General features: G+C 40.5%; 1 protein-coding gene across 2 annotated transcripts in view; it reads left to right on the top strand.

The window, feature by feature from the left end:
• The window catches only part of SRPX (sushi repeat containing protein, X-linked), a 72,044-nt gene extending 64,619 nt beyond the window's left edge, over positions 1 to 7,425 (top strand). For both annotated transcript variants that reach the window (XM_018553507.1, XM_018553508.1), the window contains 3 exons: positions 1,311 to 1,444; positions 3,575 to 3,696; positions 6,932 to 7,425. In XM_018553507.1, the coding sequence (XP_018409009.1) occupies positions 1,311 to 1,444; positions 3,575 to 3,696; positions 6,932 to 7,112 (437 nt within the window). In that variant the 3' untranslated portion in view covers positions 7,113 to 7,425. The remainder of the gene's footprint in view (positions 1 to 1,310; positions 1,445 to 3,574; positions 3,697 to 6,931) is intronic.
• Positions 7,426 to 12,246: the final 4,821 nt, after the last annotated feature.

Raw genomic sequence — 12,246 nt, 5'->3', positions numbered from 1 at the left:
CAACTTGTTTGTACCTTTCAAAATTGTAAAGGGTTCATTGTTGCCCTGTAAACGTGCCCCTTAATATCCGAGCATATATTCTATATCCATTATAGCTCATATATTGCTTGTGTCTATGACCCCTAACAAGGGTTCTAACTATTCCCTTATCTAATCTTAAAACTAAAAATATTTAAATGCTACCAAAATGACTATAGCCAAAGCCTGAACAACTCACAACCTTAGTTTTCCTGAGGTAACACCCAGACTTAATGATACTTAATGATACACCTATTAATGAAACATTATCACCTCCTTACTTGACAAGCATAGCAAGATTGTTAGATTATATTTGTCCTTCAACCCCAAGCAACATACTCTTTATCTAGGCGTGCTGTTGACTTTAGTGAGATGGAGGATAGGGGGAGATGACACCTTCTCCAAATCCCTGTTCCTCCACCCCCTAAAGTGCACGTACACAACTTATTTAACCCCCTGTATTTTTCTTTGTCTTCTTTTCTTTCCATTTTCTTTCTATTTTACACTTTGCACTCCCCTCTCTATATTCCCACCACCTCTTCCCAACCGTATAGCCACAGCACCACCCAAGCCTTACTCCTTACTGAACCATGATGTGAGGACCCTCTACCACCAACACAAATACATACCCATACTTCTCCCTCCCACACTCCCTTACTTTTTTATTTCTTCCTATACCCCCTGAATAGATGCTATGCCTAAAACATTGGATATCTCTGCACCTAGGTATTGTTATGATGTTTTGTTTGTACGTTCACATTCATTATCAATGTACTCTCTATTAATGGAAAAAAACAATAAAACTTAAGTAAAGAAAACCTAAACATAAAGTTCTGCCTATGCATACAGTTTAGCCAAACTTGTGTACATGCAACTATTATTGTTGTAAAATAATTGATCTAGTAGCTAGGATGATTATTATGTCAGAACATCTACTAGTATTTAATAAGCTTATGAATTGATGTAATTGGCTAATAGTATCCACACACACGCGATGGTGACGAAGAGTGCTGATGGCCAATGATTCTTTAAAGGATGATGGCCAAGTGTGCCTGTTTATATCTGGTACATGAACCCTTAGTACCGGTCTGATCTTGGGAAAAGAAGAGTGACCAGTTGTGAATATCCATACTGGGTCATTGATTCTTCACGGTTCATCAACTACAAAGGTTTCAAATTACCCAAAGACAATTGACCATTTCCCAGTTCTATAGCATACCATTTTCACCAGTTTTTATTACTAATCCCTCTCAATCAAATATGACTTTAATTATTTTCTTTCCTATATCTAGTTATGAAAATCAATGTTGGGCTGAGAAACGCAGTTGAATTTCTGGATCAGTTTTATGAAAAACGAAGAATAATTGTTTTGTCAACACCAACAGCTGCAGATTTTTACTACAGATTACAAGTTGGAACTCTTCAGGTATGAACACATACCATTCTTTTTATATCTCAGATTTGAGCTAGAGGGTTTAACCCCTTAAGGATCATTTGGCTGCCAAGGCCTTTTTTTCATTTTTTGCACACGTTTTAATCCACATTTTAGGCCTTAAAATTACCTCAAACCCCCAAGCATTATATATTTTCTGAAAGCCAAGTTCCTGTAGAATTAAATGGCAGCAGTTGCCAATTTTTATGTTGCACGATATTAGCGCAACTCTTTATCAAACCCAAATATTTAGTAAAAAATGCACTTAAGTTAAATTTAGTGCCACAAACCACAATATAATACTATTTTTTTTAAAATAAAATATAAAAGATGAGGTAACGATGAGTAAATAGATACCCAACATGCCCAGGTTACAAACTGTGTGCATCTGTGAAACGGCGACAACATTTTAACATTAATTTTACATGTATTTTATTTAATATTTTTTATAACTGTTTTTTTTTTTTACTTAAAGGAGAACTATGAGGTGAGTGCTTTTCACTCATCCTCATAGTTCTAGTCGACCTGTGACAATGAGACTGCTCACTTCCCGATCTACTGAGCCGACCTGTGACAAACACATAACGGCGTTCGCTCACTTCTCGATCCTGTCACGGCTCTCTGCCGTGACAGGGGAGGGACTGGATTCCCCCCTCCCCGCTCCGATCCTCCAGCGCTGACTGGCGGAACGGACGGGGGAGGGGGCAGATACAGCTGGCTCTGCCTCTAGATAGGCAGAGCCAGCTGTCACTCAGGCAGCTGGGCGGATCCAGACATAATTGTCGGGATCGGCTTCAGCTGCGGCGTCTCAGTATACCGCGAGCTGTAGCTCACGGTATACTAAGCATAGGGTGACGGGAGGACGATAGTTTGTGTCCTCCTGTTACCCTAAGGAGAACTATGGGGAAAAGCCCTAACCACATAGTTCTCCTTTAACTCCAATTGCTCTCATATCATGTGATAGCATATTGGTGGTGGCAGGTACTCTTTAAGGTGATACCGGGGGGTCCAAAAGACCCCTCGTGTCACCTTTCCACTTTAAAAAAAGCTATTTAAGTCCAGATCGCACTTCAAAATCTTAGTCCTCTGGAGCCGAGCAATGGCAGGCCAAGGACCGCCAGTGATGCAATTCGCATCACTCCCGGTCCCAAACAGCGGGGAGGAGATCGGTGAATGGACGTTCGCCGCTCTCCTCCCCAGCTTCCCGCCCACACCCGAGATGCCAGGCCCAGGCCCCTAGGTGGGGCAGCGGAACCGGGGAAACACAGCGGGGGTGTCGGGCAGGGGGCGGCCACTTTGTCGACCCATAGAAGTGATCTGATGGCAGCTGAGCCACCAGAATCGCTTCTATTGTAAAGCCGACAGCCGTCTCTACAAAGGTAAACAGAGTCCTGCTGGCTTTATCTGTTTAAAAAGTGTCCGCTGCCAGTGACGTACTATGTAAGGGTTTAAACACCATTCATTATCTTTCACCTCAACTCATTGGTATGACACTATAACAGACAATGCAGTACAAAGGTATGTTATACCATAGGTTCTTGACTTGTGTTTTACCCAGGGGGTATTTTTGATGTTCTACGCGGGTACTTCCATTTCTGATAATAAATTAAGCAAAACAGTTCGGAGTTTTAACAAATAATAGCTAATGTAAAACGATTAAAGCAGAACCCCAGCTTTTATACAAAACAGCCCCACCGTCCTTAGCTCTCATACAGAATGAGATGCTATCACAATTTGTGTAAGAAAGGTACATGGCTTATGACAGTTGATGCACTTTATTTTGACATGAGCATTCTACCAGAAAAAGTTTTCAGCATGTAAAGTTCTGCTAAGAACAAACAGGTTGAAAACCTAGACCAAACATTTCTGCTTGTTGGTATCCTTGCAACAGTGTTCCCTGTCCTTCACAACAATATGGCCAAGCACTGCTTTTCCTCATGTGTGTGTATCATATGTTTATGGTGAAGCATCTCATAAGTCTGGATGTTGACTTAGAATGTATTCCTCACAGTAAACTTTTTTCTTGATCAAAGAAAGTTACACATTAGAGTAGAAACTACAAGCTCATTACAGTTCATATAGTTTAACTATATGCTTTATAATATGTTTTTATTTTCTTTTTAGCAAGCTCAGTGTGGCTTAGACTTGCGGCACGTGACAGTCATTGAAATATTTGGTGTATATCCAACATACATTGGAAGAATAGGGCGCACGCTGCTTCCCCCAGCATTAGGACTACAACTCAGGTAATGTGATTTTACAAAATGTTTCTGTACATGAAGAGTTTATTTACAGGTCAGTAATTAAAATGTCAGCCAATGCAGTGCACAGTCACATTATCAATAGTTTCTTGTCTCTTATGCCAGTAGTTGCCAGCTGGGAAAGGCATGCTGGGAGGTTAAACAATAATAATCTAGCACTCTCTTTAAGACTAGGGGCTTGGGGCCTATTTATAATAGTTTCAATGTTATATTTTGCTAGATTTTACATTTTTATGTATATAACAATCATTGCTCTGGACATTAAAAAGGAACTGAAATCTGGAAGCTGTTCCCTGTACTCTGGTAGCTGTACAGCAATTATTTTCCTCGTGGCTTACCCTGTCACGTTCTGCACTGTCTCTGTGTGGTGGTGACCATCTTGCTTGAAGCAGGGCTTTTGCCTCATTAAGGGTTAGTTCACACGGTGCGGTGCGATCAAAATAGTGCTTGCAGCATTTTGATCGCACCGGACCGCAGGCTACGGTGCCATTCACTTCAATGGCCTGCCACGCCCCCTCCTGCCCTACAAAAAAGTGAGCCGGCCAGAATGCGATGCAGTGCGTTCCGGCCAGAATCGGACCGGAACGCACTGCATATGGTGTGAACTAACCCTAAGTCATAGCCTCCAACATGGAGGACTTTTTTTGGGGTGAATTTTTTTCCTCAATTTTACAAAACCAAATGTGACATAATCCACAGTATATTAAAGTGACACTACATGACCGTGATGGACTACAATCTCACCTTTCGTTTACTAATTTGTATTGAAATTGTAGTTCATCACGGCAGCAAGCTTGGAGTGGTGGCTACTTTACAACACACATAGGGACCATGGGGAACAAGAGTAGACACCCTCCAGAAGGAAGGACGATGTCAGCATCAATTCAGAGATGATTTGGCGATCTACAGCCCAGTGATAAAAAAATAAGCTACATTTTTGTTAATAGTGAGGGTACTTGAACACATTTTTAATATTTAACTTCTGAGTTTAGTGTCACTTTAACTATTTTATGGATTTGATATAAATGGGTCCCTCTTTTGTATGGGTTTAGCAAAGGCTAAGCCTCATCTATAAAAAATGATAGATCTGTTTGCACCCTTGGATACATTAGTCTTCAGTTTAGGGCTTTCCGCTCTGAAAGCTAGTAAAAATAAAATAGTGTACCCCAAGTGTCCCAAACACTAAACTATCCCTAACTATAAAGCAAAATCTAACATTTAGTAATACCTCTATGTACCCATCCACCTCAAACATAACCTAATTGTAAAATGTACTTGCATTGGCAAAACAACCAGTTCACCTAAATGCTACTCTCCCCAACTGCAAATATTTGCCTTCCTATTGCTCCCCAGCTGTTCTATTCTGCTTTCAGGAATGAAGAGAGAAATCCCTATGTAAGATCCAAGTTGTCACTTGGAGCTTACACAAGGCTGAGGACTCTGTCCTGGTCCCCATGTATCATTGCTAGGTGCTTGAGTGAGTAATCACCAAGCATTGTTACATGGGAGCAAAAGGAGTGAGCAAAGTGCTTCCCCATACGTAAAAGTACCAGGCATATCTCTTTGCTCCTGTTAGCTAAATTTAGCAGCAGGGGAGTGAAGGGAAGGTAAGTATGTGGGAGTGAAGAAAAGGTAAGAATGTGGGAGTGAAGGTAATGTAAGTATGTGGAAGTGAAGGGAACGTAAGTATGTGTGGCTGAGGAGGGAAGCAGTTAAGTAAATCTGCTACTTTGTCCTTAACACTTAAAGGGGAACTATGGGGTATGTGTTTTCCCCCATAGTTCTCTTAAGGGTCATGGGAGGACATATACTAGCATCCTCCCGTGACCCAAAGCTCTGTATATCGCGAGCTACAGCTTGCGGTATGCTGAGACCGCGCAGCCGGGACGGATCCCGACATTACTGTCAAGATCCACCCAGCTGCGTGAGTGACAGCTGACTTTGCCTATCTAGAGGCAGAGCCAGCTGTAACCACCCCTCCTCCGTCCGTTCCTCCAGTCAGTGCTGGAGGATCGGGATCCCTGCAGGGAGCCGTGACTGACAGTCACGGCTCTCTGCAGGGAGATGATCGAGAAGTGAGTGAGCGACGGTATGTGTTTGTTCACTTCACTTGATTTTCACTCACCTCATAGTTTACCTTTAACCTCCCCCTGACCCCTCTACCATTTAACTCCATAACCCTTGACCCAAGTACAAAACTATTTGCTAACCTAAAACGTGTTTAGCAATATACTTATTTCATTGGGTGCTGAATGTGCCACTGTAAAAAAAAAAAAACAGTTCCACAAGAGAAACATGCAGTGCTGGAAAATACTAATCTCCAAAAAGAAAAATGTCTGCATTTAAAATTAATATTGGGATTTTCTCCATTCCAACCGATTTATTAATTTTTTCAAGAAATTTCTAGTGCCATTTTTATCTAAAAGTTAACATATGATGATTGATGGATCTATGTCCCTTATTTGTCCATCAAATACATGGAGCTTGTGCTTGACAGGAACTTCTCATCATAGCAGATCCATCTACTGTTCATACTATAGTCACTTTATTTTTTAAGTAACAGATGGCAAATGACAGATGCATAACACATGTGCAGAGGCCTTAACTCACAAATCATTTCAGCAGTGTGTCTATTGTGGGTAATTACAGTTAGAGTCACACAAAAGGTGATAGGAACACTTTGTAATGCAGTATCTTAACGGAAACATTTGGATAAGGCAACCTCAGTATGCTTCCAGACACATTTAAGATAACTTGTATACTTTATTGTTATATTTAAAGTTGTTACAGATTAATTTTAAAAGCATATTCCATCTTTCAGACCATGCTTCTTGTTGCCCCAATATTTAGGTTGCAACATGAAACATGGTCATATTCCCCAACCCCACACTCTCTAATGTCCCCCCCCTCCCAACTTACTTGAATCATGGGGTTCTTCTTCCAGCAGGATTCTGTATGCAATGCTCCACCTACACAGCCACGTGATCCATTCACAGGGACTTGTAAGTCCTACTCTATCAGAAACAAGTTATATTTGACTTATATACACTTTAAGGAAGGGAAATATTAGCATACCATCAGCCATTTATAAATGTTGTGTTTTGGTTAGACCTACCACTAGTTACTATTAAATATAGAAGCCTTTTTACGAATTTTCTGAGACAACACAAAGACTTTCTTACCATATTCTGTACCTAAATCTTTCACCCCTTTTCTGTAGATTGCTGCTGCGAATCCCTGAGAACCGATATCAGATGGTGGTTTTGGATAAACATGTAGTAGACAAAGAACGATACATCATGCCTATCAACAATTCTGATCTCTTCACGCTCATTGATGCTTTCCCCCTTCGAAAAGATGAGATGAAATTTCAAGCTGAAGTCGGTCACACATGTAACTGACATTTGCTGAACATATTGAGTAAAGTCATGGTGCTGCATATGACATATACCTGGTGTACAGATTTATAAATGTTTTTCAATGTGTTTGTGCCTTATATCACAAAGCTGTGCTCGGCACTAAACTAAGCAGCCCTAAGGACATGGAGAAGAGCAATAAGTCATTAACTTCCACTCTTTGTTATTGCTCTCAAAAGTGTTTTATTAGCTGCCTTATCCAATCTAGTTATAGGGTGTTACAAGTGCCTTCATTTCTGTAGCCATCTGCACACATGAAATATGGGTTATTATATGTCAACTTTTTAATAAGAGAGTTTAGAATAAAACAGTGACCCAACTTTGCTACCATATAGAACATTCCTATTTTAAAATGTACGTATCTGCTATTATACCATGTACATAGACCCTATCCTTAATTACTGGCAATGCCAGGCCTGTAGCCTTACCTATATACAGATAAGTGATGCCACCTTATGCTTTATGTACAGTTTCCACATGAAAAATAAGCAAGTTTTTTAACTCTTACTCGTACAATTTGGGAAATTCTTGAGGATAAATTTTTATACATTAATAATAAAAGCTTTTATTAATAAAATATTTTGTTATATATTGTATTGTGAAAGATAATTATTGTACATGCTTTATTAATGAATATAGTTATCGGTTCAGTGTACCTCTTGCATGCTTTGCTTTTTTTTAAAACTTTTTTATGCAGAAAATAGGTGAATGTATTTGACTCCTCTAATTAAATCCATAAGTTATTTATAATTAAAACATTTACATCCAGTTCACAACCGTCTTTGTCATAATGTGCACACAACATGTATCTGTGGTGCTGCTATGGGTCACTTATCCATATTTTAATAGATCTTATTTGGAATAGAATATGGTAGCTGACACTGCAACACCAGTTACAAACCCAGCAGCTATTGAAGTCCAACTCCCAGTATGCAAAACTGTGACAGGTTAGTGACTCACTAAGTAGTGAAGTAAGCATGAGAAAGATGGCCTGCAAGCTTGCTTCTTTAAAAACAAGTCAGAAATGCAGCTTTCATCCTGACAGACTAACTCTTAGGGCTATGTTAAGTTAAGATTCAAGTGAAACAGGGTTGATGGGTAGGGCCAGGTTTACTATGGCCAAACGGTTAAAGCTCAGGGCATTTAGGGACAAACTTTATTTATTAACTTATTTTTACTGCCAAAACCCCAGTGCAGAGAGCCCAACATCAAAGACCATTACTTAAACTGCTGATGACCCTATGGTGGGTCCCTTAAGGTGCTTCAACATTAGGTCCGCTGACATATTGATCAGCGCAGGTATGCATGTTTCACCTTAGCTTTCCTAGTTGTGATATTGGTCCCACTTGCTAATTCTCAGTTTTGGACATCACTGTGATGTACACCCTCAGATCAGTGACTAGGAAAGTATTGAAACCAGTGGGTGTCAGACCACATTGAAAACCAGACAAGCATAAGGTGCTAATTAAAATATTTATTAAGAACAGTGTCCAAAGGAGCAAACAAAAATCATAAACTGTAACAAGCCAAGGTCAGGAGCCGGAGTGGTTAGTCGTACAAGTCAGGTCAGGAACACGGAGATCAGTGTTGTCAGGAACAAGCCAGGAGCAGGAACCAGGAAATCAGTGTTGTCAGGAACAAGCCAAAAGCAGGAACCAGAGGAGACCGTCAGCCAGGATCGGGTCACACACAGAATCAGAATACTCAGAGCAGCAGGAATGCACTAGCAGGTAAGACCATGCAAGAGAAAGGTCAGACTGGACTGAGTGGTTTATATAGTGAGTGGGCTGACACGATCACTCAGAGACAGGAAACTCCCATCTGACTCTCTCAGGTGATGCTCTCTTGTCCCGCCATAAGAGGGAGCCTGGGAGTAGTGAGCAATGTTCCAGAGTCGGCTCAGACAAAGGAGAAATCACAGGTAAGTAAAATGGCAGCCAAGCCAGAATGCTGCAAACCAGTTAAGTCAGGGTGGAGCCCTGACAGTGGGTCTGTGTAACTACCAGGCAACATACATTTTTGGAAGTAGGTCAGGGATTAAACATTTTTTTCCAACATTTTTTGAAGGAAATTTGTGCTTAGGGAAACATGGAGGAGTTGCCTAGAAATATAGAGGAGTTTCCATAGCCATGCCATGGTCACTGACCTGGAGCAAGTATGTAGATAAGGTGTTCTGACTTTAGTCTGATTTCACTTGCTGTATGAGCCTTCTAGGTCAGTGATTCAAAATATTGAAGAGAGAGTTTAAGAATGATTGCAAGGAAACTAGCATTTTCAGAAGCAGCTTAGCCATGACAGCCTCTGTATTTTTTCTCAGTCCAAGAGCGTGGTGGTTAGCTGTTCACATTTATAGCAGTCATATCTGTTGCAACCTCTTTTGCAACATTTTCCTTGGTTTAAAGTTTTCAACATCTCATTCCCATATTTTCCAACTTTCTTCAAAGATTGGCTGTGGGAAACCTGCCAGGCTATGATATTAAGCTTTTTCCTGTTCTTGCTTAATGAACATTTTAGCACAATGAAAATAATGGTAATATGTAAACATTTCAAAAGCAGAGCAGATGTAATGTAATGTGTGCTGAAATGGTTTGCAGTGCTGCAAAAGGATAAACACATCTTTTGGTTAAAACGTCTATATTTAATACCTTGTGAAGTATTGTAAAAAAGATTAAAACTTGTGTAAGAAGTCATCACATGCTTATGATCTAGTTTTAAATGTTAGATTTACAAAACAACGTAAGATGTGCCCCATTGTGCCCTAAGAGATCACAAAATCCCATGTAATAAGCTGTCCAGCTAATGTTATATCCGGTATGTAGCATAGGACATCTGTGTTTTGTCAACCTATTAACTATGGGGTTATTTTTACTGAAGGCAAATAGGCTGTTCACTTTGCAAGCAAATTATCACTTTGCAGAGGAGGTTTCCCTCAGCTTAGTGAATGAGGTGAAGCTCTGCTGACTTCCCTCATCCAATCATGTAACAGCAAAAATCCGTTTTTTTTTAAATTTTCCTTGCAGGATTGAGTATTCTTTGCAAGTTAAATTTCACCCCATTCACCAAGCTGTGGGAAACTTAACCTGCAAAGTGCAAATTCCTTTGCAAAGTGAACAGCCTGTTTGCCTTTAGTAAATCTACACCATGTATCTAATAGGAAATATTGCAGACGCAATACTTGATGGACATGTGTCTTTTTTCAACCTAACTATTTAACTAGCCAATGTAAAGTAGCGTAACTAGTGTGGTATACAGACTGGATACATACAGGGCAATAGCTTCAGTTACTCTCTTTCCAGGAATTGAGTATCTAGTGGTGTATTTTAGGGGAACCATGCTCTGCTGATATGTAGACACCGGTGGTGTCTACATATCCAGAAAGTAGTGTATATTGCTAGAATGTAGACTCCATAGCAAACACTAACCTTTCTACACATGCACAACTTACACTGTTCATGTCAGGAACCAGATCTGAACCTAGGACCTCTGCTTTTATTTGGCAGTGGTTCTACCTGCTGAGCCACCTTAGAACCTTGGATAGCTCCTGGCCTGATCTCCTGTGTAATCCTCAATTAAATCTGGTTTCTGCTGAACTCTGAACTCCTTGCTCCTCCCTTGAACTTCCTATTTAAGCCATGGCTCTACACTTCCTGTTTGCCAGATTATTGTGCTCCTGCCATTATGTTGCTTCTTGCTCCCTCTGTGCTATAATCTGCTCATACTGCTACCCGCGTACTGACCTTTGGCTGCTGATTCACCGACTACTCTCATCGCCTTCTGCTACATACCTGATACCTTTGGCTCCTGATCTCGGCTTGTTCGCTGACTGCGCTTTTGCCTGCTCCTCCACTACTACTACCGTCTGCTTGTGTACCAAACCTGGCCTGTTATACAACGAATTTCCTGCTGCTTCAGCTACTGCACTCTGAGCCTGAAACCAGATCGTGACAGTTCATCAAAGATACAGCTACTACTGCCTACTTTCTTGACCTGCATCACCTTCCTGCTGCACCTAATAAACAGAAGACATACAGAGAAGAAGAAACATGGCTGATGATGAGTTGAGAAGAAAATAGCCATCCCAACACAGGAAAAATTAAAATGGGGTCATCCCCCATGCATATATCGGTGACCTTCACCAAGGTTCCAAAAGCAACAGTATAAGTCTAGGAAATATAGAGGACAGTGCCATAACCCAGTTGAGCAAGTTGTCTTTGGGTTTGACATCTGGAACACCACTGCACCAATTTTAAAACAGCCAGCATCTTCAGGCAACCATGACTGTGAGGAGAAATGTAGTAGAGTCAACAATGCCAACGTGGGATGCCAATTTACAGGAATCTCCTCTGTTGACAGGAGATACCACTGAAAGCTTCAGGTGGGATTAAGGGAGGGTGGTACTTATTGCAGCAAGACTAAACTAACAAATGAAGGTAGTGAACATTACTCATATTTGGTCTGCATAAAGTCTCCTACATCTGCTGAATCTCAGCTAATACAACTAACTTTCCACCCACTCATCACTTAAATTGGTACATATCTACAGTCTTGTAAATTGGCAAAAAAAAAAAATAGCTTTTTCCATTATCTCTGGGAGAGTATACTGCAAGAGTAGATTGTCATCTTAAAAGGTAAAGTGTATTTTCAGTAAGCTATACTATTACTATAGTAATACTATATATACTATATTACCATTTCACTGCTTAACTTAGCTATTTTTTTATGAGACTCACATGTGAGCCCCTCCATATTTCTGTTATATTTTATTTTTGATATGACTTTCACGTTCTTAGATGCCTGCTTCTCCATACCTTTGCTATGTATTATATATAGAGTTGGAAACCCATAGACATTCTATGATGACTCTGTTGTGAAAGGGAGGACTCTGATGAGAAGGGGAGCTCCAGATATGAAGAGGGTTCCTGATGTGGGAGGGAACTCTAAAGTGAAGGGGGCTCCTAATTCCAAGGGGGGCTTCTGATGTAAAAGCGGAGACTCTGATGTGAAGGGGAAAACTCAATTTCCTTTTTTTAATGTTTTTGTCTTTTTGCTTGGGGTCCTCCCTTTAAAAGCTATACCAGACCGCGATCTAGGATAAGGGTCTGGTATAGATTGAGAAAGG

This window comes from Nanorana parkeri, unplaced genomic scaffold (genome assembly GCF_000935625.1).
Source record: "Nanorana parkeri isolate BGI_ZX_2015 unplaced genomic scaffold, ASM93562v1 scaffold122, whole genome shotgun sequence".
Lineage (NCBI taxonomy): Eukaryota > Metazoa > Chordata > Amphibia > Anura > Dicroglossidae > Nanorana > Nanorana parkeri.
The sequence above is the reverse complement of the archived record's forward strand: the minus strand, read 5'-3'. Positions and strand labels throughout refer to the sequence as shown.